This window comes from Hemicordylus capensis, chromosome 4 (assembly GCF_027244095.1).
Source record: "Hemicordylus capensis ecotype Gifberg chromosome 4, rHemCap1.1.pri, whole genome shotgun sequence".
Lineage (NCBI taxonomy): Eukaryota > Metazoa > Chordata > Lepidosauria > Squamata > Cordylidae > Hemicordylus > Hemicordylus capensis.
In genome coordinates, this window is record NC_069660.1 from 85006693 (window position 1) to 85034602 (window position 27910).

The following is a 27910-nucleotide window of genomic DNA, read 5'->3' on the forward strand; positions in this document are numbered from 1 at the left end:
CAGGTTAAAGGCTCTCAAGCCAAACACACTTTTTCTTTTGTTGGGTCAGAAACTCAGGCTTAATTAAGAACGTACATGATTCAGAAGGGGGAGTTAAGGTTGCTAGGCAGCTTTTGCATCAATGTAGTCTTTGCATAACACTGCTGCTTGATAGAAGACAGCTTCCTCTGTGACACCAGGTCCCTGTGCGTGCTCTAGTTCTACTGCTTTCTAAAGAAAGACAGAGTTTCCCAAAATGGCAGGGGTCAGGTGGGCGAAGGGTGTCTGCTAACGCTATGTTTATTGTGATGAGCTTCTGTATTATATATTAGCCTTGCTAACTGGACAAGAGGAACTTACTATTTTTTATTTCGCTATGTAAACTGCTTTGGAAATTTTTGTTGAAAAGCAGTATATAAATATTTGTTGTTATACAGTGGTGACTCTCACCCCACTGGGGCACACCTCTTTCCCCCAACTAGTCTGTGACTGCTTGCTTGTTGCCACCGTTGCTCCCACAGCATGGCCTGAGACTGCCAAGCACCCGGCACCTGCAGATGGGGGAGGGGCAGTGTGTGTTCATCATATTGCCCTTCACCTCAGGTGGCAAACCGTCGTTGACTGCCCCGGGGCGGATGTGTAGCTTGCCATGTTGGAAAGAGCATGTAGCTGATTGCCATATCAGAGGGGGGATTCCTGCATGCAAGTGAATAGTGCCTGCAATCTGCAGTGCTCATAATAATTTATATTAAAATTAATTGCCTAGTGTTTAAACATTAATAATTAAAAATTATAATTAGTGTTGCCTAATTAATCCAGGACGCTTAGATTTAAAAGGTTTTAACTGATTAACCTATGAAGGTACTGTTTCATTACAGGCAAGAAAAACGAAGTAAAAAGATGTAAAAAGAAAGCCAGCACACTCCGGTCGCAAGAAGGATTACACAAGCAAGCACGGGCACGTATGTTCCTACCAGACCAGAGTATTAACGGCTGGCTTCTCACACATTCGTTTAATATTCTGTTTGCTTTAGGCGTGAATCCGGCAAGCGCACTTTAAAACTGTTCACAAAACATGCCCGTTTTATTGGAAAACTCCCTGAGCTCTGCGCACTTCTTTAATCCTCGATGCAGCTGGATCAAGGATGGTTTTTTGTTGCATCTACCACGTGAACTAGGAATATAAGGAGCAAAAATTTAGCCCGCCCTGTGAGCACCCATGCCTGTCGCGAATGGATTAAGATTAATCAATTCAATTAATGCATCCAAATCCAAGGACATCCTCAGCCCAGCCTCACAGCGTGGAAGGCGACAGCCTGGGTCAGCCCTCCAGCGCCAGCAGCGGGCGGAGTTGAGGGACGATCGATCCTCCCGCCGGAGTGCCCGCAAACTCAAATAATAGAGACCTTGTGTTAGGAAGGAAAGAAACAACAGCAGCCACTCAGAGGCACCCAACAGGCATAACTAGCCAGTAGCCGAGGGAGGATCAGGAGGACATTTGTTACACCTAACGGGATGGATCGTGCCTTGGGAGCGGGTGGGGGGCGACACTTCAAGGAGCTGGAAAGACCTACGGTCCTGGCGGGGCGAGCAGGGAGGAGGCAGGCAGGAACCCTGGCGGTCTTGTGCAGTGGGAGATAGAGGGGGATGATAGGCGGAGCATACGGCACGCCCAGGCGAGCCCCGTGTGTGTCTGTTTGTGAATGAACCACGTGGCAGTGACTCACTCTCTGGAGTTTTGGAGAGGCTGCTGCCTGCCGGCGGCTCGGCTCCCTACCGCCCGCCTTTGCTACTTTTGTCGCTCTTGCTCCGGGCGGCAACCGATCTCCCGCTGCGTGCGTGGCGTGCCAGCGAATTCGGACCCAGCCAGTATGGAGGGAAGGTGTCGCTCCCTGGGCAGCCTCACTGCCGTTTGCTGCCTCCTCGCTGGAGCCCTGCTGCTGCCGCCGCTGCCAGGTACACATGACATGGGGCTACCGACTCCCTTCGTAGTAGGTCAGATCTCGCCGGGATCAGGAGCTCTTACCCCAAACCTCAGCAGCGGGAGCTCCGGGGCCACCGGACAGGGAGCCGAGCGCCCGCCACCCGAGAAGCCATCATAAAAGAGAGCGTACCTGGCTGCCCAGCCCAGCGCCTGGCGGGGGCGCATCTCGCTCCCTAGTAGCTGCGCTTTCTTAATCGACTGCCCTCGTGGCTCTTTGGCTTTGGTCCTCCAGCGCTAATTCTCACTGTGCCCAAGAGGGTACTGCTTTCCAGTTGCAGTTGTTGGGGAATTCCGGGGGAATCTTTTGCACTTCGCTTCCTTTCCAGCCTGGACATCCGGGAGGAGTTTTTTGGCCACTTAGGAGACAGGAGGACAGAGAGCCTTATTTAGAGAGATGACTGGAAATGTTCAGAGTGGGCAGCGCTGTTGCGTGGTGGTTGATGATGGTGGGTCAAATGAGAAATGGCAGGGCTTAAGCTTGCCTCGAAGCCACGCCCTCTGATCTAGAATAGAAACCGTAAGGATTTCTCTCATGGGGGCAATAGACGGGGATGTGCACTTTGCATTGAGGTAGGCTTCTTGTCCTACATTAGTACTGCATAAAGCTTTGCATGCAGGAGAACTTAGGCATTGTCGTTCGAAATAGTTTCAGGTCTGAGAGCTCAAATTAAGCCTTGCTTGCATGGGTAGATCTCATTTCCCACTCTCTGCAGGTTGCCTGATGGAGGCTCATGGAGTTGCTCTTCATTCCTTGCCTTCCTCCAGACTCTCTGCTTCCCTCTGCCCTAGTTAATTAGAATTTTTTTTCCTGGGTGAGTTTGCTGGCTGGGGATAGCTTGGAGTTATTACGGGAAAGCACATTGGAGTGGGGACTGTGGAGAGTTCACTGGTCTGCTTCTGTCCAGAGTGACAGATGGAGCCTTCCAAGAAGTTCTCTTAGACTGGCCACCAGGGTTTCCTTCCAGGGTTTTCAAGCTAAACCTGAAAATCAGAATGACAAACTTGTCTGTTTTAAACTTGGGTCTGCCCCAGTGCTGTATAAAGCAAGGACCTGATTTGCAGAGGTAAATAGGCATGTGGGTGAGGGTTGATGAATCCTCACTTTCTACACAGCTTCCTCACTTTCCCTTCCTCACTTCCCCACAGTCCACTTCCGGCTGGACTGGCATTGAGGTTGGTTGGAGAAAAGAGGAGGAATACAAGCCTCAGACTACTAGAAAGTTTTGTCGTCTTCCTGGAGGGAAGAAGGTTCTTCTGGAGGGGAGAAGGTTCAGCATCCTTCACCCGCTCTTGCTTTTAGAGTCCTCCTGCCCATTGTATACATGACTGGGCAGAATCTATCTGTTTACTTGCCGTGTATGGCAGCACCAACTAAGTCAAAGCGAGAAGTAATGTTAAAATAATCCTCTCTTCTGTTTTATATTTCTGATGCTATGATCCTCGTGGGTTTTTTGTATTAGAATTACTTTAAGAGTATTAAGTATTCTGCTTTATGAAAGGGACAGCCTAGCTTGCTTAGCAACACATATTTTGTATTTTGTACAAAGGGCCTTATACCTAGTTAAGCCAAGGGACGCTAGAACTCAGATTGGTGCAGACCTGCATATATGTGTGTGTGTGTGTATGTTTAAACCTGAAAGCAGTTATTTTCCACATCTGTGTTTGAGACATCCAGAGTGTCACAACATCCTGTGGCAACTGTAATAGCTGATTAACAGTCTGGCTCTGACAGTATTTATTATTCAAAAGAGGGTTATCTCAGCATTGGCTTCTGTTGACCATAGGACTGCATTTGATTTGGTGAATTGAGAGAAGTTGTGGGCCAAAATTTAAAAGACAAGTCTCAATCATAAGTTGTTTTTCCTTGTAAAAGCTATGTCTATCTGCTGTGAATAGTGCTTGTCTATTTTTTATTCATTGTGAACCCATTTGGGACAGGGAACTCATACGTTCTGTTCTCCTTTGAGAACTTCTTTTGGTTTGGAAAGTGGTATATAAATACTTTTCATAAGTAATAATCTGTGAACAGTGCATTGTGAACACATGCACATGAGTTCATTTCACTCAGGCTTACAAATAACTACTTGTTCATTCATTTATGGGAGGAGAAGGTCTGTAGTTCAGTGGAAGTGCATGTGTTTTGCATACCAAAGGCCCCAAGTTCAATACCTGCCTTCTCCAGATAGGATTGACAAGAACCTCTGTCTGAAGTCCTGGAATGCTGCTGCCAGTCAGCTTCATATACCTGAGTAAGTAAAATAGCTAGGAAATGTTTTGTAACTTGGAATAGAGCTAGTCTTGTTTTGTTTTCAGACTGCGTGTACCACAAATAAGTGGCATAGGCATGTGTGGTTGGTTAGGGGAGCTTGGAACTTTTTTTCTGAGGCAGTAAGTTTAGTTAGCTTCTTTGCAGGCCTACTGTCTCCCTCTGCTCCCAAAGCTGGTTAACCTCATATTAGCTAAGCATGAATTGACCATATTATACTAAGTTTTACTAAACAATTTTCATTTGGCATCAGTAAAGGCAGTCTTAATATTTTTTGTAATTATAAATTCCCTTTTACTCTCTGAGGAAAAAAGGGACAAATTTTGTGCTCTGTGAAAAGTCCCTTAGCCCTTACGGTGCCTTCTTGAGGATGTCTGCTATAAGCAATGACAATAAATGATGCAAATTAGCTCTGAGAGATGACTAAGTACTATATGGAGATAGGTCCAAGCAGTTATTAAACAAGTGTCCAGGCCAATGAGGCACACATGTTTATAATGCTTTTTAAATCTAACAATTTTGAAAAACTTGCTTTATGGAATTGCTGAAGGTGCACTGTGCCAGGAGCTCTAACCTGCCTGGCAGCTCATTCTGATGAACCAAGCAGTTATTTGTCTTATTCAATAGTATCTTTTTCCAGCTGACTTCAGAAACCCACTTCCTTCTGTGGTTTTCAGAAATGTAAGACTCTAGAGCACATTTTGTTTGTTCATTTGGCTCTCCTCCTCTAATGCCTCTGCTGCATCTGGGAAAGGGATGATAGTAGATGTTTGCTTGTCTTCCATACATAGCGTCTCTAGCAGAGCCTCAATTTGCAGGGAAGCATAAAGCTTAGATTGTCACTGTTCCAGGCCCTGCTCTGTTGCCCTGAGGATACACATACACTGGGAACAGTGTATAACACAGTTGATGTGAGTGATACCTGTTCCACCTTAAGCTAGTCTTGCCAGTCTTTGAAAATTAAATGGGACGCCATCCGTCCAAGAGGCCTCGTGTAGAGAGCTGACTACAAACAGAAGCAGGCTCAGTTACGATGCCATATGTGAACACAACTTTGTTCTGTGTAGAAACTTCAGTCAGAGCAGGAAACTAGTGAATGCAGGAGAATGTGAAGTGTGCCAACTACATCCAAAGGCCCTGGTATTAGGCCAACCTCTGGTGTAACTAACTAGTACAAACTGCTGCTTTGTTGGTCCTAGAGAATCAAAGAGACAAAATACATAAGGTAGCAACAGGAGGTGGTCTAATTAGAGATACTAAGGATTATCTTTCAAGTTAAACTATGTTGGGATATGTCGTAGTTAATTTTCTAGCTGTGGTTCTGGTACTGTTAACCATAGTAGTTTATGGATGATTTTTAAAATTATATTGTGTTTATACGTTGATTTTCCAAATTTGCTCAAAGCAGCTAGTAATCATTAAAACATACTACAACAAAACAAAAATAGTAAAACCAGTCAACATTAACAAATCGGCAGCATAGACACACCTTCCTTACAATCTAACTATTTACAGTAAACACCACCTTCATGTTAACTTAGGAAAAAGATAGGCTGCACTTAATTCTTCTCTACAGGAGAGAGAAATACAAGTGAACCTCATGAAAGAAGCTGTTCCACAGAACTGGAGCAGCCACTGAAAAAGATCTGTACCCCAGTCAACCTCAGCTCTTGAATAGAGGGAACCTGGAACACAGCCCTTAAATATTATCTATCAGGTGGCTGGGCTCATATGCGGAGAGTCACTCTCAGAATTTAAGGGCTTTAAAGACCAGGACCTTGAACTGGATCCAGAAGCTCACTGGCAGCCAGATAAATTGGCACAGAGCTGGGTGCATGTCCTCCTACCTGCCTATACTTAGCTGCTGAGCTGCATCTCCAGGTTGTCAAGTTCTGGAACAGCTGCTTATCAGTCCAGGTGCCTGGGGTCACCATCAGGGGCATGTTCCAAAGCAAACAAAGCAGAGATCCAGAGAAGGCAGACCAAGATAGAGGGCTAGCAGCAAGTGTATAGTCAGAACCAGGCAGAAAACAGAGCTGGCATACAATGAACAGAGGCCAGTGCATGGTTAGAACCAGACAGGAGATTAAAATCCAAGGCTGCAGTAGGGCACTGGAGGAACCAGAAGTGGATGCAAGGTCAAAAGTTAAGCTGGAATAATGATCCAAGGTAGGCATGTAAGCAAAGTTTTCACACCAGCAACAAACTACTCACTTTGAAGAGTTAGCTCTGGGGCCCAGTTTTATAGGGCCTGGTGTGCTGGGATGGCCCTTGGGGCTAGTTGACCCCAAGATGGTACTGTAATCTAGGTGACATCTTTGATCTGCTTGGCTTGCAGGCACAAACAGAGCACTGGTGCTGTCAGAGGTAAGCAGCAGCCCTAATCAGAGACCTCCCACCCTCATAGCCTCCCAGTCGTCTGCCCGGACAACCAGTGCTGTCTTAGTTCCTTCACTTAACTCAAAGGCCATATTGAAATAGTTCAAGGACAGATGTGTAATTCAGGAAAGCCAAGAATTATACTGCCAATAAGCCTCCCACCCCACAAAGAGAGATCTGAAGCAGACCAAATAATAGCTAGGTAATTATGATTTTTTTTAACGAGATGTCTAATTACTGATGTTGCAATGCTGATGGAGAATCATGATTCCTTTGCTACCATCCCTGCCATTTCACCAGCCTGTAGATGGGCTCTATATGATGGATTGGGTCTTAATTTCCCCCCATTTTGTTCCAGCTGTCTCCCTTCATTTTCATAGTCCTCAGCTCTACCATATATCAAGGAGCAAAGTTTTCCTGAGACAAGGAGTGAGGGCACTGCAGTGAGTCCAGCCCATTGTATCACCTTTGTCATCCAAGGCCGCAGCTCTCATACACAGTAATCAGTAAATCTTTTTATCCAATGAAATTGTGCTCTCTCAGCTGATAAGTTTAATCAACACATTTTACATTAAACAAAAATGCAACCCACTGAAGAATTATGTATAATTTGAAAACGTTTGTGTGTTTGTTCTCCCCCTCTCTCTTCAGTGGTTGATTATGGAATATTGGATAAGATATTGCCTTATCCATTTTGTGTTGCTAGCCTTGGAAGTTATAGCTGCAAATTAAGCAGTCACCTCTTGCAGATCTCGTCGACCTCTTTATGATGAATGGGACTAATAATATTTTTATCTAGTATTTTGTGAAAATTCAAACCAATTTGCATACATTGTCTCAGTGATCCCCATAATATTGACCCCATCTGTGAGATGGCATAAATAATATTATTGTACCCATACCATAGATAGGAGTCTGACTTACTGGTTTACCTAAGGCCAATTAATGAGCTTGGGGAATAGGCAAGATTTGAACCAGGCCATGGCTCATACTTCTAGCCATTTCGCTACACCACCTCTCACTGGCTTTTAAAAACTCATTTAAAATAGCTAGATATTCACTTATCATCTCTTTAACTCCCTTAAGTTGCATTTCCCTCTTTTCTTCATTTGTGCATCTGTTGCTTAGCTGGGCCACATTTATCTTGTGGGAGAAGACAAATGCAAAATTGGCATTAAACAACTCTGCTTACCTCTGTCACCTATTAACCTTTCACCATCTTCCCCAAACAGACCTGCTGCTTACTTCCTCTTGTTTTGGACTTGTCTGTAAAATCCCTATGTGCCATAAAGATATTGGCATATCTTACCGTGTTGTTAAAAGGATTGCTAAGATAATATGCATATATTATGCACTTGGAGTACTCTAAAGTGTTAACGAACCTCAGTATTAAAGTATCAAAGTACCTCAGTGGATGGGAAAGCCACTCATGGTCGATGCAATCGACGCAAGCCGGCTATGCAATCCCTCACTGAGCATGAGAATTGTGTATATCAGGAGAGGTGGGTAATTTGCCAGATTTTTAATCTCCATTGAGTTAGATAGTACTGAGAGTTCCTAAATTTTTACAAAGCTTTTCCAGGTCAACTTTCTGCTTTCAGGCCTGTGGATTAAATGCTTATGCAGCACAACCCTAAACATATTTACTTAGAAGTCATTCCAACTGCGTTTAAAAGGACTTACTGTAAAATATGTTTGCTTGGAATTACAGCATAAGAAGCACTAAAGGGGAATGCCCCAGATTTTTTTTTCCTGTGTCTGTTGCTATAAACAAAGCACCGGTGAGGATGAAATACATTTTTTAAATGAGGTTTGCTCCGTTTGAAGAATCACGCCAAAATAGCCCATTAGACAGCTGCTGATGGGGGACCTTTTTTGGTTGTTGTTTGCCAGAGTTAGATATTTCATATCCAGGTCACATTCTCAGATATTCTTAAAGAGGTCTGGCATCCATTGCTTGCAGTAAATGAGTTGGATCCATGCACTCTGAATTCTGATATAAACACATGGCCTGGGATGAATGAGAGTACAGTATTCAGTGCTCTGAAATGCACTGGCAAGCAACCAAACCGGGTTTTTTTTTTAAAGGTGTTGGATACAAAGCTTTGGTGTTCATTTTCCCCCTGTATAAAATATTAGCCAATTAGTATTTTGACTTTATTGCAATATATCATGTATATATTATTTTGCTTGCTATCTGCCTAAAACTTGATTGCCTCATGCCCACTGATTTGAGGTCCTTGGAAGAAGGGCAGGATAGGATACAAATATAATCAGCATTATTATTATTGATCAAATGGGTAAGCTGTGAGACAGAAAGTCCCTGGTTCAAATGTTATTTCTGCCATAGATGGATTCATTAGGCAATCTTACAGAAGCTATTCTGTCTCTTAGCCTCAGATCCCCCATCCCATCTGCCATATAAACATTAGCATACCTTACCGTGATGTTGTAAGAATTGTTAAGATAATGTATGTGAAGCACTGGAATACTCTATAAAGTGTATTCTAAGTGTTAAAGTGCCCCAGTGGGTAGATAAGTAAGTTAATAAACAAAGAGCTTTCCTGTTGTTATATTGCAATGTAAATTGCAATTCCAGTGTGTTTCTTTTTTTAACAAAAGAGTGGCCAGAGTGGTAGTGAGTTGCCTTTGCCTACCCAGACAGAATCCATGACAGAACCTGAATTTCATCTAGCAGTATCAGTCAGTTACAGAAATCTTGGCACATTGCATCATCACATTTTATTTGAATAATCCATTCACTTATTAAATATGCATATGATAATATTTAGCATTTGTACAGCGCTTTTTGAGTGTGCAAAGAGTTTCATGTGTATTATTTTGGTGTCATGCTTACAACAATCCTTTAATGTAGGTAACTATTTATTTATTTAGGAATTTATACCCCAATTACTTTCCAAGGAATTTGAGGCAGCCTACAAAAGTGAAAATAATACAAAAAAGGACCCTGAAAACGATTTGTACAGCATTTCTACAATCTTTCTAAAAGCAGCCGAGAATAAAGTGAAGTAAACTTGCTAATAGGCTGCACACTTATTAAAAACTCCAAGAAGGCTTGACAGAAAAGAGGTTTCTTTAACTGGTGCCTGAAGGCAGGTAATGAGGGAAACTTCCCAATTTCAGAGGGCAGGGGCCACCATGGAGTAGGCCTGTGTCCTGCCATACATTGCCACCAGCTGAACCTCAGATGGTGGCAGGATGCACAGAAACGTAGGGGTGTGCAAATTGATTCACTGACAAATCGATTTGGGTAAAATCAGGGATGATTAGCAAATTCAACCCTGAATCAAATCGCCCTCAAAACAGAGGGCCCAATTTGGGGTAGAGGAGAATCACCTCTGATTCCACCCAAATCAATTTGGGTAATTCAAAGCCATTTTGAGGCCTTTTTTGCTGGTCTACCAGTTGGGATCAGTGGGCAGACCAGCTCTCTGCTCTCTCCAGAAAAGCAGGAGAACTGGTCTAACCAACCCTCTGCTCTGGACTTAGAACATAAGCCCGCCACAGAGGACCTGTCCTCTGAAGCAGGCTGACACGCTAAGTTCAGAGCAGAGTGTTGGTCTACCCACCAATCTCAGTTAGTAGACCAGTTCTCCTGTTTTTTCGGGGAGAGCAGAGGGCTGGTCTGCCTGCTGATCCCAATTGGTAGACCAGCGTTCCCCAGAAAACACCATTCTGTGGCCTGATTTTCCAGCAAAATGGGCCTCAAAATGGCATGCGAATCACCTGAATAGATTTGAGTGATTCAGGGCTGATTCATTGAAGTAGTCGGCCAAGCCGGCTGCTGTCGATTAATAGATTCGGGGTGTGTGTGTGTCTGTGTCTGCAATTCAATTTGACCTTGAATTGAATCAGATTTTGATTCATGCACATCCCTACAGAAAAGCCTCTCTGAAAGATCTTACAAGCCAGGCAGATTCCTGAGAGGGAAGGCAGTCCTTCAGGTATCTAGGTTCTAAACAATTTAAGATTTAAAAGCTAATAATCAGTACCATGAATTGCACCCTGGAAAACACAGCTGCTAGAGTTGCAGGTCTAGGCTTATGGTCTGTTTGTCTAGTGCTCACCAGGATCCTCACCAATGCATTCTGTACCAGCTGTAATTTCCAAAGCATTTTCAAGGACAGCCCACACAGTAGTCTAAGGCAAGGTGAGAAGTGGGTCACTCACTCTGGAAGACTCGGATATGGGCTGGCGCACCAACCAAAGCTGAGCATAAGCCCTCTAGTCATAGCTTCTGCAGTGGTTTCCTGGAGCACTCCCAAGCTGTGAACCTGTCTTTTCAAGGGGAGTACTGTGTTACCCTGTCCATCCAGAACAGGCTGATCAGCAGATTTCCTAACCAGAAGAACCTTTGTCTTGACCAAATTTAATTTAAACTTCTTAAACCATCATCCAGCCCATCACTGCCTGCAGGCATTGATTCAGAACACTGCAGTCTCTCCAACTAGGAATGGTACATCCCCATTTGGGAGCTGAAGCTGGGAGAGAGGCTTGCCTAAGGCCACTCAGTGAATCCATGACAGAGGGAAGATCTGAACCGGGGTAAGTCCTTGAACCAGGCAGGTTTAGTCAGACTGCTGCACTAGCACTCTCACTCTGCTACAGCAGGAATTCCGAACCTTGGTTTCCCCAGACATTGATGGACTACAACTCCCATAATCCTCAGCCACAATGGCCAACGACTTGTAGTCCAACAACATCTGGGGAATAAAAGTTAGGAACTAGATGTGATTCCCCACATCTGGGGAATCAAATTATTCTTCTTCTTCATCATCATCATCATCATCATCATCATCATCAAGGTTAGGAACCATTTAAAAACCACAATTCTTGATTCTTTGGGAGAAAGCCATCTTGCAACCAGAGAGACTTACCTTTGAGTAAGTTTACTTGGAAGAACATTTCAGCTGGCCTTACTCCCAAGGAAATCTACACAGATGGTTTAGAAATGCACATATCTGGTTTAGAAATGCACATATCTGTACACAAAAAAAGATTAAAATGTACAGGGCAACACACACACACACCCCTCACATGTGCCCCAGTACAATCAAGGCCAGAGTGTGTTCTGTTGCTTCTGCTGCTGGGAATGTCCTGCTTCTCTCATAACTTGTCTGCTGCCACCAAGAGCTCTGTAGCCATTCCAAGTTCCACCTTAGGGAGGCAGGCCTGCTGAGACCAAACGTCCTGGCTTGCCTTTCCAAGTAAGACTGAAACAGTGGCAATGTGGGTGGGCACTGGGCAGCAGAGGCTGCAGAAGCCCTGTGACACTCTCGGCAGGCAGTAGTGGAGGCAGCAGGATGCAGGGTTCTCCTCTCAGCAGCTTTTGGGGGAGTGCTCTTGGCAGGAGGCATACTGATTTCTGGAACCCAGGAGGAGAACAGTTTGCATCCACCCAATTTTCCACATCAGCTGCTTCTGATTGTTCAGAGGAAGAAGCAGAACAGCTGCACCAACAGCACAAGAACATGCAAACTGAGCCAGCTTAGTAAGCAGCGGGTAAGCATCTCACCTAAAATTGCACATCTTTAAACAGGGACACTTTTTAAATCATGTTGTAGGTCTTGGTACAATTATAAAGCTCTGGTCCTGTCAGACCAGCTACTGACCCTGTGGCCCCTTCTTTTGACCCTCATACTGAGCATGTGCTGCTCATCATTTGTAGCCCCTTCATAATCTATTCCGTTAAGAACCGTTATACACCAGAAGAGCAGAAGGGAACAACCAGCAACCCTCCAGTGATGGGTTTCTGTAGAAGGGTGTTGTATTCTATCGAGCAGTTTTGGTGTTTACAAGAGAAGCAGTTGTAAAACAAAGGGGTTTCACCAGAGAAACTGTGCTCTCTTAGTAATTCCCCCCACCCCCATTCCAGTGGGAGAGCACTGTGTACAGTAGGGATGTGCATGAACCAAGGTCTGTGCACTGGTTCGGTGCCAAACCAGTTCAGACAGTTCAGCACCGCATGAGGGGGAACAGCGTGTGGGATTATAAAAAAGAAGAGAGCCGGTCCTTACCTCCTCTCCACCACTGCATGCCGCTTCCTGCTGCGGCAGTGCTCATCCCAAGAACCCACGTGTGGCACCGGCTCACACATGGTGTGCACGCATGCATGGATGCCATAGGTGCGTGCACGTGGTTTGTGCTGGCGCCGCATGCGGGTTCTTGGGACGAGCGCCGCAGCAGCAGGAGTAAGCTGCATGTGGTGGTGGTGGCGGCGGCGAACAGGTAAGGACCGGCTCTCCTCTTTTCTAAAGATCCCGCTCACCACTCCCCTCCCTGCGGTGCCAAACTAGTGCATAAACCTCAGTTCAGTGCAGCCTCATTATGGATGAAGCTAAATGAATAATACCACTATCTATAGTTCAAAGAAGGGAGTGTTTGACCAGTTTGACAGATTAGGCTGCTTCCACACATTGATCCAATGAGTGGCAATAGCCAGCAAAGAGGAAAATGTTATTTAGAACTTCTGTTGTTGTGAAGGTAAACCTGTCTTTCATTCCAGTTTCATCAGTCTGTGTGGAATAGCAGCCATTGGAATACAGATCATCCCCCTTGAACTTGTGCTTTGTGAATGATTGCTGCTTTGATTCAGAGTGCCAGTCATTCACAAGCCTGTTCATGTGGAAGCATGGCAATGACGGTTTACAGTTAGCCAGATCCTTTGTGCTAAAGGACCTTGTGTTGCTAGTTTGCATGAATGAATCTTCCAGTAATTAGCTCCTTTCTTGTTGTTGCATCTGACTCTTACATCTTACACCCCAATTACATATAATTGGGGGTCAGATCCCAGTGGATGCAACATTTTCTTCTTCTTTAAAAAAAAAGAAAGAAAACTGCCAGTTAAAAGAAAATAGGTAGGCTTTTGCAGTGCCAGTCATCTGTGCCCCTGGATTCATTTTGTAGGCCAGGAAAGATGCCATTTGGCTTCCTCCATTGGCTGAGGAACACTGCCAAGATATTATAAAGGAGGCTTTTGGGGGAGAAGGTGATTCATTAATATTAATATTTTTCCTCTGTGCCATTACCCTGCTATCACCAGAGCTCTGTGATATAAGAAAATCCTTGCTGAATCGGGTCCAAGGCCCTTCCAGCACTTCCTCTGTGCCATTACCCTGCTATCACCAGAGCCCACAGGCAAGAGGTGAAGGAATGCCCTCTCTCCTGCTGTTGCTGCACTACAGCTGGTATTCAGAGTAATCCTGCCTCTGAGCCTGAAGGTGGCTTATAGTCATCAAGGCTAGTAGCCATTGATAGATACATTCATCTTCCTTGAATTTGTCTAAGCCCCCTTTAAAGCCATCCAAGCTAGTAGCCATCACCACATTCTCTGGCAAAGAATTCCATTGATTAATTATGTGCTGTGTGAAAAAGAACTTCATTTTGTTAGTCCTAATTTTCCTAGCAATCTGTTTCATGGGATGACCCCTTGTTCTGGTGTTGTGGAAGAGGGAGAAAATGTTCTCTCTCCACACACAAATGTTCTCTCTCTCCAATTATACATCCACAGATGTATAATTGTATACATCTCTGTCATGCCTTCCCTCAGTCACATTTTTTCTAAATTATAAAGTCTCATTTGTTGTAGCCTTGCCTTATAAGGAAGATGCCCTAGGCCACGATCCTCTTGATTGCCCTCTTCTGCACCTTTTCCAGTTCTATAATGTTCCTTTGTGTTATGGTGAGCAGAACTGTACATAGTACTCCAGATGTGGCTGCACCATAGATTTGTATAGGGGCATTATAATATTGGCAGTTTCATTTTCAATCCCCTTCCTATGATTCAGAGCACACAATTTGCCTTTTTCATAGCTGCCGCACACTGAGTTGTCACTTTTGATGAGCTGACCACCAGGACCCCAAAATCCCTCTACTGGCCAATCACTGACAGCTCAGTCCCCATCAGTGTATATGTGAAGTTGGGGTTTTTTGCCCTGATGTGCATCACTTTACATTTACTTACACTGAACCGTGTTTGACATTTTGTTGCCCACACCCCCGTCATGGAGAGATCCTTTTGGAGCTCCTCCCAATTAGATTTCACTACCCAGAATATTTTAGTGTCATCTACAAATTTGGCCACCTTGCTGCTTACCTCAACTTCTAGATCATTTATAAATAAATTAAAAAACACAAATCCTAGTACAGATCCCTAAGAGATCCCACTTCTTATTTCCCTCCATTGTAAAAACTGTCCATTTAAAAAAACTGTTTATTCCTGCCCTTTGTTTCCTGTCCTTTAACCAGCTACCAGTCCACAATTGAACCTGTCCCCTTATCTTCAAAAAAGAAATCTCATTTCTGAGTCTTTCCTAGGAATAATGCATCCCAATAAGCTGCTTCATTTTGCTATGGTGTTCTAAAATTAATACCAGGTGGCGCTTAGGGTGGATGTAAACATTACTGGAAACATGTGGCTGCTATCCAAAGCAGCAGCTTTGTATCAGTCCTCCTCCCCTGTAACATCTAATTCAATTTACCCTGAATCCTGACATTATTTGTACTGCTCTTGCCCTGTACCATATCTTTGGCTGGCTGGAATGGGGAAACATACATTGCAATGATATTAGAACATAGGGGAAGTAGTATTAGACATGACAGGGTGGGTTTTGACACTAAGCTGCTGTTTTCAGTGGCAGTCCCGTGTTTCATTTAGTATTTTAGTTCCACTCTTAGCCAAGCTCTCCACCCCACTTTATCTCCATATACCTTCACTAGAAGCACTTAGAATTCCCAGAATAGTATGCAGGAGAAGAAACATTAAACAGCGGAAATGAAAAGCTTCTGAGTATGAAAGTGTCTGGAATCTCTAAGGTACGACTCTTTTAGGAGGTTGTTGGGTGGTGTGTTTTTTTTGGTTTGGTTTTTTTTTTTTTTTGCTGTTATTGCTGGAGGTTTAATTAAGAGATAAATTATTAGTTACACCTGGCAGCAAGAGACAGCCTTTCCCCAGAGCCTGCTGCTCTTCTCCCATCTGCTGCATATTGCATGAGCCGGCTGTGTCCCAATTTTAAGGCTCAAAATCAGCAAATTGTTCTTTGGATGCCCAGATTGGTCAGGACAGAAAGGTCCAGGTAGGTAAAGAGCTCTGGGAAATAAGATTTCAATTTACAAAGGAAAAAAATGAGGCTTTTAATCAGAGGTAATGAATATTCCGTCTAATATCTTGCACCTTCTGCAGCTAGGATAAAATGGGTATACATAATTTTGGTTTTGTGTATGCCTGTGCTAATTTGCTTGTTTTATTCACGTATAATATTTGAGGGTTATTTCCCTCCACCAAATATTAGGCTGGTGCTAAGTGAAGGATAATGCAATGCTTAGTTGTAGGGCCCAAAAAGAGAAGGGGATTTGAGGTCCATGAACAGGTAAGAGCCTTGGGAGCTGGAGAATGCCCGTTCCTGGCCATGGGAAGCTCTCCTGAAACTGCTTTCATATTTGCCAGTGTCATCTCTGCAACCATTGCAGCTGGAAACTTGCTGTTTAAGAAATGTTAAGTTGCTACTTTCAGAATGATGAAGCAGCCACAGCCAGGCTATATGATTTATACTGTGGTGCATTGCAGGTATGCATGTTTTAGGATAGAAACAGCTCAGCATCTCAACACTGTGCTTTTCATGGCATGGGAAAACTGCTTATGTATTGATGGACATCCTAGCCTAAAAAGCCACTTCAGTTACTAGAGCATAATGAGTTCTAGCAAATGATTGATAGATGCGAATGCAAAAGTAGCATGTCGTTATTTTATTTGCCATAGTTTGCCCCCTCCCATTAGTCCTTAGTATTATAAAGGCAGGAGAGATGCAACTCTTCTCCTCCAAGCAGCTTATGATCCAGCTCATGCTGGATTAGCTATTGCTGCTGGTCTTGGTTGTTAGACCTGAGTCTTCTTGCTACTGGTAATAAGTTCTCACCGCTGAAAGGCCCCCTCAAGCATCCTGCACAAGGTGTAGAGGTCCAGAGAGCCATGAAAACTTGCTCTTGCCATTCTCTAGGGTCGACAACCTGCAATCATGGAGTTGAAGGTGTCCTTGAAGGCTATCTGATTCAACTCTCTGCTGGACATAGGGTCCTGTCATCCACTGTATATACTGGCAGTGACAGGCTTACTTCAAGAGACTCCTCATTACAGAGAAATATGCTGTGGTGGTTTGACTAATGCTAACTACCCCCCAAATTCCTGTATGCTGATAAATTATGTGTCTTGTGTTAAACATGAGGAACCTAGTAAAACCACATCATTATAATAAAACAGTCCCTCTCACACTTGAGATGTACTGAGTAAGCCAGAAATGTATCTGAGATTACTAAAATGGTGTTTGGGCAGGATTTGTTCTTTAGGAACATAGGAATGGTCTGCCTTATACGGAGTCAGACCATTGGTCCATCTAGCTCACTACAGTCTACACAAGGGCTGCGCAACTTTGGCCCTCCTGCAGATGGCCTACAATTCCCATAATCCCTGGCTATTGGCCACTATGGCTGGGGATCATGGGAGTTGTAGTTCAAAAACAGCTGGGGGGGCCCTAAATTGAGCTGGCCTGGTCTACACAGACTGGCAGTGGCTTCTCCAAGGTTACAGGCAGAAATCTTTCCTGAGTCTATCTGGAGATGCCAGGGAAGGAACTTGGAACCTTCTGCAACCGTGCAGATTCTCTCCCCAGAGCGGCCCCATCCCCTAAGGGGAATATTTTACAGTGCTCACGCATACAGTCTTCCCATCCAGATGAAGACCAGGGTAGTCCCCGCTTAGCAAAGAGGACAGTTCATGCTTGCTACCACAAGGCTAGTGCTTCTCCAAAGGCACCAATACTTCAAGTGCTGGGGTGCTTTCCAGATTACTCTAAAACAGCAGTAAAATGCTCTGGCTTGGCAGGTTGTAGAGGTTAATCTGGAAAGTACCCCGGTGCCTTTTGCTGGTTACTTGAAGCAGGAGCAGCTGCATAAGGCTCCAATCCTCTTTAGAAAGGTATACCATAGAGACCTGCCAAACAGATTGCCAGATGTTGATGATGATGATTACGTTTATATCCCACTCTTCCTCCAAGGAGCCCAGAGCAGTGTACTACATACTTGAGTTTCTCTTTCACAACAACCCTGTGAAGTAGGTTAGGCTGAGAGATAAGTGACTGGCCCAGAGTCACCCAGCTAGTTCATGGCTGAATGGGGATTTGAACTCGGATCTCCCCGGTCCTAGTCCAGCACTCTAACAACTATACCATGCTGGCTCTCCCATAGACCCCAAGCAAAAGCTATTGCAGCTGGGGATTCTGGGAGTCATAGTCAATAATATCTGGGAATCTCTGTAAGAGGGAACACTACTGCCAAATAACAAGCAAACCTTTAACAGCTGCATATAGCTACAGTCCACTGTAGAAGGCTAGAACTGGTTAAATGTGTCTTAACATGGTTAGAGCAATGGGCCAGGGGTTCTGATTAGCTCTCGTCCATTTATTTTTGCTTTGCCCCATCACAAAGTGAACATAAGAACAGCCCTGCTGGATCAGGCCCAAGGCCTACCTAGTCCAGCATCCTGTTTCACACACTGGCCCACCAGATGCTGCTGGAAGCCTGCAGGCAGGAGTTGAGGTCATGCCCTCCCTCCTGCTGTTACTCCCCTACAACTGGTACTCAGAAACATCCTGCCTTTGAGGCTGGAGGTGGCACTCCAACTAGTAGCCATTGATAGACCTTTCCTCCATGAAGTTATCCAAACCCTTCTTAAAGCCATCCAGGTTGTTGGCTGTCACATCTTGCGGCAGAGAATTCCAGAAGTTGATTATGTGTTGTGTGGAAAAACACTTCTTTTGTTGGTCCTAAATTTCTTGGTAATCAGTTTCATGGGATGACCCCTAGTGTTGTGTGAGAGGGAGAAACATTTCTTTCTATCTGCTATCTCCACACCATGCATGGTTTTATAGACCTCTATCATGTCTCCCCACAGTCATCTTTTTTTCTAAACTAAAAAGCACCAGGTGCAGTAGCCTTGCCTCATAAGGAAGGTGCTCTAGGCCCTTGATCATCTTGGTTGCCCTTTTCTTCACTTTTTCAGTTCTACATTGTCCTTCTTTAGATGTGACCAGAAATGTACGCAGTACTCCAAGTATGGCTGCACCATAGTGTTGTATAAGGGCATTATAATATTAGTAGTTTTATTTTCAGTCCCCTTCCTAATGATCCCTAGCAAGGAATTGGCTTTTTTCACAACTGCCAAACATTGTCGACACTTTCAATGACCCCAAGATCCCTTTCCTGGTCAGTCACCAACAGCTTAGATCCTATCAGCGTATATGTGAAGTTAGAGTTTTTCTTCCCAATGTGCATCACTTTACACTTGCCAACACTGAATCGCATTTGCCATTTTGTCATCCACTCACCCAGTTTGGAGAGATCCTTTTGGAGCTCCTCACAGTCTGTTTTGGATTTCACTACCCTAAATAGCTTGGTGTCATCTGCAAATTTGGCCACCTCTCTGCTTACCCCAACTTCTAGATAATTTATGAATAAAATAAAACGCACCGGTCCCAGTACAGATTCCTGGGGGACCCCACTCCCTCCATTGTGAAAACTTTCCATTTATACATACCCTCTGTTCCCTGTTCTTCATCCAGTTAGCAATCCACACATGTTCTTGTCCCCTTATCCCATGACTGCTAAGTTTTGTTAAGAGTCTTTGATGAGGAACTTTTCGAAAGCTTTTTGGAAGTCCAGGTATACTATCTCAACTGGGTCACCTTTATCCACACACCTGTTGATACTCTCAAAGAACTCCAGAAGGTTTGTGAGGCAAGATTTACCTTTGCAGAAGCCATGCTGGTTGGTTCTCCCCCAGCAGGGCCTGTTCTTCTATGTGCTTAACAATTTTATCCTAGAGAATGCTTTCCATCAATTTGCCTGGAACAGACATTAAGCTAACCAGCCTGTAATTTCCCTAGATCCCTTTTTGAAAATCGGTGTTACATTTGCTACTTTCCAGTCTTCCGGTACAAAGCCTGATTGTAGGGATAAGATATATATTTTTGCAAGGAGGTCGGCAATTTCACTTTTGAGTATTTAAGTGAGGTTATCACAGAGCAAAGCAGCCCCCTAGAACGAATGGGTTAGTGAATGCCCATTTACCAGTAGCAGCTCATGGGCATTGGAGTTGGGGTGATGGTGGCAGGGGAGAATCCAATCACCAGGGCAGGAGCGTCCTCACCTCTTGCTTTCCTCCATGCCAGTGGGCTTGGATATTTACCTAAGCCTGCCAGCATGGAGGAAAACAGAAAGAAAGAAAAAAGCAGAAAAGCAGGGTCAAAAAGCAGAAAACAGCAGAAGAGGAGTGAGTGATGAGACTGATCAATGCATTGTGGAGGAATCTATCCATACACTCAGAAGTCCTGCCCTGCCCGCAAGAGGAGCAGGTCTTTTCTGCTTGGGAGGTTGGGCATAAGAATCTGCATGCATCCAGAAAGCACCGATGAGAAGAAATATTCAGCAGTGTGGAAGAATTCTAGCAATATGTACACTCAACTTATATCTTCTCATTGGTGCTCTCTCTGGTTAACTACTCTTTAGTATTCTCTCTGATCAGCTATAATAAATGTGTTTTAATTCATGTAATAAAATGGGGCTTTTTAAATGTGCAGCCAGACCAAAAAATGTGCAGTTCCAGCAAAGAAAGACAAATTGCAATTCTGAAAGCAGACTTGTACAGTACAAAGAATTAAGATTTGCAAAAGTTGTATTATGTTGGCTGATGTAAAAAGTGACTGATAATGATATAATATGAAAGTTAAGTGGTCCAGCATCTTCTAGAACCCTGATATTGTAAGCAAGCACATTATTGTGTGGGAATATCTGAATCTGAATATCTGAAAACAAGCACAATATATGACCATAAAAAAATACAAAGCATCACTAATAGAAACAATCATATAAAAAGCCTGGGTAAAAAGCCAATATTTCACTTGCTTTCTAAAAACAGTGATGGAAACTGAAATAAGTTTCACAAATTATTACCCTTCTCTAACTGGGCTCATCACCTTAAGTGGCACAGTGGGGAAATGCTTGACTGACAAGCAGAAGGTTGCCAGTTCGAATTCCCGCTGGTACTATATCGGGTAGCAGCGATATAGGAAGATGCTGAAAGGTGTATCTCATACTGCGCAGGAGGAAGCAATGGTAAACCCTGCCTCTATTCTACCAAAAGAAAACCACAGGGCTCTGTGGGTGCCAGGAGTCGGAATCGACTTGATGGCACACTTTACCTTTAACTGGGCTCACACCTTATGAATTTAACTGCCTCCCCTCCCTTGCATTTACTAATGTTGCAAAGACTAGCTAAGTCTGTGCCCTTGCATTTACTAGCCTTTCCTTTCTTTGTTCAGCTCTCCTCCCTCCTTGCTTGATTTGTCAGTGCTCAGTCTCTGCTCTACCATCACATTTTCCCTTTGCCCCACCCTCAGTGGTTGTGCTATTCTTGCAAAGGAAAAGGTTGGGCCCTCCCTTCACCACCATAACCAAACAAGTGCCTGAGGAATTCACAAACACATTATTATGGGTTGCCTTGTCCATCTCTGACCCTCCACCGCCTCATCCTGTTTGCTGCATTGTCCCAGGTGCACTCTGTGTGTAAGTGGGTGTTCTTGTTTTTTATGGAAGGAGCATTTCTTTACTCTTGTTCCAGATAGCTCTTTGCTAACCTCATTCCTGTGCAGCCACAAGGTGGTTGGTATCTCACCTGGAGTTTAGAGACCATTCAGCATTGGATTGCTTGTGTAAGGAGGATGCAGGCATCTCAACCTGAATACAAGTTTGAAATTGTTGATAATTGTATCCAGGGCTGTTAGAAATGATCTAATTTCAGGCGTAGCCTTCTATATTTATGTCTCTATCTCCTTATATTTTGAAAGGGGGCATGACGCCATCCCAGAAAATGTTTCCAGTCACATATGTGTTTCAGGAGGGGCAAAAACAAAACAATACTTTTTTCAGTTCCTCTGCTGATTTCTCCCTGATCCTGTGCCTAGTGATGACTATCCATTGGACAGTAACTTGCAGCTTGATTTCTCCTCTGCAGTAGGAACTGCAGTTCTTAGTACTTTGGAACTTAGTATTTTGGATTGTTGCACACAACATGTTTTGGTGGGCCTGAGAGGCAGGTTCAGAGGAAACAGTTTCCATCTTGCAGAGAACAACAGGGTGGTTGCAGCCTGGCTGGAAAAGGTTAGTAAGAAAAGAAGAGCTGCTTCCCCACCCCCATCCAGCTTTCCACTGCAATTGATTTGCCCAGTGGGCTTTGCTACTTCCATCTCTCCTTGCTGGAAGGCATCCGACATTCTGGACAAGGGCATGTGTTGCATTACAACCATACAAGCTATTTTAGCTTTCCTCTATTTGTTTTTGTGCACTAGGAGATGGGCAGAACTTGTCATCAGCTCCACCCAGCACTGTGTCGCACTCTCTGCCTCCCCACAATGAGACCAGCAGTCTCGGCCTCTGGACGTCTGCCCCTACTGTCACCAGTGTGGATAGAAATACCACAGTCACTTCACAATTAAATGCCAGTAGCTCAAGCCCACCCAAATCACTGGCTCCTGCCACACTCAGCTCCTTGAACACCACAGAAGGACCACAGAATACAGATCATGGCACCAACAGAAGTGTTGACGTCTCTTCTCTTCCTATCCCAATTGCAAACTCAGTGGAAGCAAATCAGACCAATCTGGATGATGCAAAACCCATCAATAGTACGTTGGGGGTTACTTCCAGCACCAACTTCATGGCTACAGAGCCCTCTCAGGCAAAGGAGGCACAAGGTAAGACTGGATTCCCCTTCCAACTGAGCAGAGGCACCTTTTTAAAGTAGCGGTTCTCTTTATTTAGCAGGGGGAGAACAACTGGCCCTATCCATCCCCAGCACAGCATCCCTCCAGTGGCTGTTGCTGTTGTCTGTCTTATGTTTCTTTTTTAGATGGTGAGCCCTTTGGGGACAGGAAGCCATTTTATTTATTTATATCTATGTTAATCGCTTTGAGAACTTTTTGTTGAAAAGCAGTATATAAATATTTTGCCATCTTCGTCAATAGACATCAAACAGAATATAGTTTAATCCTAAAGCAAACTTATACAGAATTCCTACCACTGCCTCTGTTTTGTGGAGCATCTGAGAAGGTTTTGTGGACTCAGCACCTGATCCCACATCTGTCAACATGGAAAAACAAAACAGAAGAGTTAGATTTACACCATTTGAACTAGAACTCCATCCTCCAGGGCTGATAACTAGACATTCCTGTGCCAACTTCAAAAAACTGTTCTCTTCAGCTTTTTGAGCAAAAACAGATTCTAGAGCCTGCATTTTGATGTTCCCGCACATATTAGTTTCAAGATGTTTTAAAAATTATTTGCATACAACATAGGGGTGAGAAGGCAGTTAGTGCTGAGTCCCTGCCAAGCAGTAAATGGAGCATGGCAAATAAAGCTATGGGTTTTGCTTTATTCTGTAGTTATTAAAAGAAAAACTATTATAATAAATAAAATTGGTGTTTTTAAATTGTGAGCCCTTTGGTGCCAGGGAACCATATTCTTTTTCCTGTGTAAACCACTTTGAGAACCTTTTTGTTAAAAAGCAGTATAAAAATATTATTATTTTAAGACTGAATGAAAGACTTGAGTCTATTCATTCTGTTCTGTTTTGTAAACCTCGACCCTCTAATCTTAATAGACTTGCTGATGGCTTCAGCTGACCTCTTGCAAACCGCAACCCTATCTTTGGTAACACATAGAGTAGCTCTTGAAAGTTTTATTTTTCATATTTAAGAAACTTTTATTTAAACATTTTATTTATTTTAAAGATGCCTTTTGATCAAAACAATCTCCAAGGCAGTTTACAACAAATACAATACAAAAACAACCTCCACTCAGCAGCTCTTTGGTTGATGGCAGATATAACATTTCGTGATGTTTATGGCAAAACCAGAACAAAATCAAGCTGAAGGGTATAGAGTAGATACCACTCACAAGATGTAGAAAAGCCTTCTTTGAGAGGGCTATGTGGAGTCTCTGTCTGTACCCATTATTTGCCTTTGGATCTAAGCATATCCACTGCATACATGATTGGACCTTTGGTGAACAGAAGACAAAACACTGTTTGCCGCTTACCACAAATACAACCCATTGCTCTTTCAGTAGGAAATACTGTTAGACTTTCCTCCAAGAATTCCTGGGGCGGCACTGGGGTCCTCTTCAGTGACCAAAACCTGACCTTTTCTTACATGACTACTAGTCCAAAGAAAGGAATAACTTATGAGAGCAAATGCATAATAGAGACTCCTCCAGATAGGAAATAGCAGAATTAGACCTGACCATCTTTAAAACCAGGTTTAATAAGGCAGCACTTTTACCACTGTATTAGAGCCACTCTCCAAGTTGAAGAAATGGAGTTAAGTTAGAAGTTGCGCTCACCTAGCATTAAGGATGAGAATATAAGCCTCACTTCACTTCATTGCTTTTGACCAGCAGGAGCCTAGGTGGCCATAGATGCATGGCTATTAAGATAAATTTTATTTTACTATTCACTTCGTTTAGAATAACAGTTTCCGAGGGAACAGACTGGTGACAATGGGAGGGGAAGAACCTCTGTAGCTGCTGCATCAAACTGATGACACAAAGCACAAATTGATGTAGACATTGATCTCAATCGCATCCATCTCTGTTGCATTCGAGTAGGCAGTTGATTGCTGATGCTGGCGTGTTTCAGGAGACACCTCTGTGCACCATGCAGTGAACCTTGCTTGTGAACTTTCTAGGCTCATATGTGGTAAACCCATCATGAGTCCCTAGATGAGTTCCACAGGCAGGAAGCTGCCACTGCTGCCAGTTTACAATCTGAATATGCTACCCTACTCTGTACTGAGTACAGAGAATTAATGAGAGAACATTTTCTTTATGGACATTTCTGCGCATGCGCACACACATCACACCCTGCTGCTTGTCCTAACCCAAACAACTGTGATGTTTGGTAAGTGCCCATTCATGTGCCCCAGTCAATGATGTGCATCTGCTTGCCATTTTGGAATACCACTCATACTGGCCTGTTCTGTCTGTATGCAAGAAATGTAATGATGGTAATCGGAGTCTGGCCATGCTGGACTCTGCTCCCCCACCCTTTTTACCCCCTTAACTGGGAAGAGCCAGAACTCTGTTTCTTTATTCACTTTTGGATGTGTCTCTGCAGGGCCAACAACTGCTCCCCAGCCAAAATCTTCCATATTCAGCACCTTGAGACCTACCGAAAGGACATCTGAAACCACGTTGGTGACGAATCATGAAGCTATAACAGAGGAGAACACTGCTGAATCCACATCAGTTCCAAGTGCCATTGTCACTGATAGAAGAGTGGTCACATTAGAGGCATTCAGCACCACTCCTGAGGCTGTATCCTCCACACTCCTATTCCACAGAGCCACATCCATGGACACAGAGAAACCAGCTAACCATGTGCAAGGGAAGACGTTTGTATCGGATACGAAAGATTATGGTGAAGATACATACTTGATGCTCTTAACCTCCTTGTCAGCAAACAGCACGGACAGAACTGGAGGCTGCAGGGTTGGGGAAGATAGACAGTGAGGCAACTAGGGCAGTGTTCTTGTGGCAGAGCAGTTTTGATCTGGGAAGTAGCTGGGATATGTATGGGTTTACCACTCTAGTCCTAGGGTCATAATCTGTGTCTCTCTATCTGACCCCTTCTGTTCATTCCTGCAGATATGCCTAGTGTGCCAGCAGCCAGTCCAGCAGGTGAAGATCCCTTGGTGATAGCTGTCATCTTCACTTTTGTGGTAACAGTAGGGATCCTGGCCCTTATGGGTTTCTTGAGATACCGGCAACGCAGCAGTCGGCTACAGTTCCGGCGCCTCCAGGATTTGCCCATGGTGAGTGCCCAAAACTAATCTTCACTGGTTAGGCCTCCTCACTGCCTTCATAGATTCATAGTTCCAGCCCTATTATTTATTATCGCTTCCAGAAGCAGGAGCCTTTGTTTTGCCTTGAGGCTTTTGCTCCAAAGCTTGTGAAGGGCTCTTTAAGGCATTTGTTGTAAGGCTACTGTCAGAATAATATGTGAAAAAGATCCCTGTTGCCAGTCAACCCTGACCAAGAAAGTGTTCAGGCCTAACTATTTGGACAGGAATAAATCATGTGGAAGATAGAGAGAACACCTCAAGTTATGTTTGCTCTATTCCTTGCCTGGGAAGACAGACAGGCTGCAGTGCTTCCAGCTGGCTCTTGAAAGCACTTTCCAATCACTTGGGGCTGCCCCATTTGGAAACGGCTAGAAACTGGCCCCATAGATTTCTCCTCCACAGTGAGAGCAACACGGGTTACATCCTCATTCTAAGTTTTTAATGGGCTCCCCAGATATGTGTCTTTATCAGGAAAGATGGGAGTCTTGCTTGAGGCACAGCCTAGATAACACTGCCCCATAAAAATGAACCTATCCATCTGAGACTGTCCATCTCTTCCAAAGATGGGAATTCTTTGATATGGCAAGGGCTTGGGGTTATTTCAAGGTGTCTGTGGAGTGACAAGATCTGTGACTGAGGTAGTCCGTTAATTATTTACTTGATTATTGCCTGTACCTACTCCTGTTCCTCTCCCTCCCCCACCCTGCACAAAAATTAACAGGGTTTTCTCCTTTTGCTCACAGGATGACATGGAGGATACACCTCTCTCCCGCTATAGCTACTAAGTAACTGGAAGACAATTTTGCATCCAGATTCTGACAAACCAAGGAAGGCACAAAGCCCACAGAGATCTTGACTGGGAAGAGAACCCCCTATAAGACTTGGGAGTCTGCTGTATTGATTTGCACATGACTATAAATTTATGAGTCTGACTTTTTAGTTCTTATTTTGAGAACAGGAGTGAGCCTGACCCAGATCTTTCCCTAGTACCTAATCTATATTTCTGTACTCAGAGGGTCAGAATACTTGGCTCTGGGAGTAGAACTTTTCACAAGCTTTAATGTGATGGCTGCACTAACTCCTAATAACAATGCCAAGGGAGACCTTGCCTGGATTCCTGGAAGTTGCACTGAGGGACTCTTATACAAGAAGAAAGTGAAGCACCTGTGGTGGGCAAGTCGACCTAGCATGAGCCACTGAGTGCATTATTTTGGGAATGAAAATGCAACCATGCTGTGATTTGGAGACCCAGTTGGCTCCCTCTTGAGTTAGTATTTTGTTTATTTAAATTGCACTTCTGTGTTTCATTTTTTAGCAATAGGATCCAAAGATGCTTCAGAGGATGCAGCAGGAATACAGGGAGTAGTGATCCTCTTCTTGCCAGCCAAAGTAAAACCAGGCTACTGCTGAAGAATCACCCTACCCTGATTCCTGTTACATTCATTTCAGTCAGAATAAAGGCAGTTGTGATTTAACCAATAGTGTTTTGGAGAAGCAGTTTATTCCAGGAGTTTCCCAAGCAAAGTGTGCTGCTGTTCTCTTATGCGCAGAGGTGTGGCACATAAGATGCCTGGCAGTTATTTTTATGGCTGGTTCTTAAGCAAACGAGCCCATTCCTGCTAGGATGGTTATCCTAGCCCCCAGCAATGGACTTTGTTTGATGTCTATACTTAATTGGAAACTATAACTAGCTGTCCCTGCTACTTGCCTGCTTTTTTGTTTGGTAGGTCAGTATTTGCAAAGTCCTGGCTCACAGGAAAGGTTTTGCTGTGAACACTTGGCACTTGCCGTTCACACAGCAGCCTCATAGAGCCTTCATTTCCCAACATCTTTCTCACCTACTACCTCTTTCAGACCTGTCAACTTCCTTACCTGTTTAAAACCATAGACACACTACTTTGTGCCTTGTCCACCAAGTGAAGTCTTGGGATACATCAAGGAATCAAATTCTGCTTCATCAGTATAATACCAAATGTTATGACATTGGCTTGACAAAGGATCTTTGGCTCTGTCTGTCTTTTGCAGAACTACAGTCTGCTTACCCTCATTTTCCATTTGGGCAACATGGTGACACACTCCTTGTTCCATAGTAAGGGGAACAATGTCTTGCAGTAGAGTAAAAGTCATTGTTGCAGGGTGATGCCTTATTCTAGATTGAATAAGGAAAACTGTTGTCCAGACTGTCAAGGTGGTTGCCGTTTTCCCTTGTTTGCCTGTATAGAGATGCTTTTTGTTCCTTTGTTTTTCATTCTTTGGACTTCTCCAGAAAAATCAAGACATTTTCATGTTGGGATTACTGGTCAAAAATAAATATGCATCCGGTTGGTTTTTCCTCTA

At 44.0% G+C, this 27910-nt stretch overlaps 1 protein-coding gene across 7 annotated transcripts; it reads left to right on the forward strand.

Moving 5' to 3' along the window:
- The first annotated feature begins 1476 nt into the window (after nt 1-1476).
- LOC128323703 (uncharacterized) lies at nt 1477-27910 on the forward strand. 7 transcript variants are annotated; one of them, XM_053247301.1, is made up of 6 exons: nt 1477-1935; nt 4146-4212; nt 22025-22429; nt 24847-25149; nt 25377-25543; nt 26317-27910. In XM_053247301.1, the coding sequence occupies exons 2-6, from the start codon at nt 4182-4184 to the stop codon at nt 26356-26358; spliced, it is 948 nt and encodes a 315-aa protein (XP_053103276.1). In that variant the 5' UTR covers nt 1477-1935; nt 4146-4181; the 3' UTR covers nt 26359-27910. The 7 variants fall into 7 exon arrangements, with proteins under 7 accessions (XP_053103276.1, XP_053103277.1, XP_053103271.1 ...); XM_053247302.1 differs by having other exon boundaries at nt 4150-4212; XM_053247300.1 differs by lacking the exon at nt 1477-1935 and adding an exon at nt 2335-2409.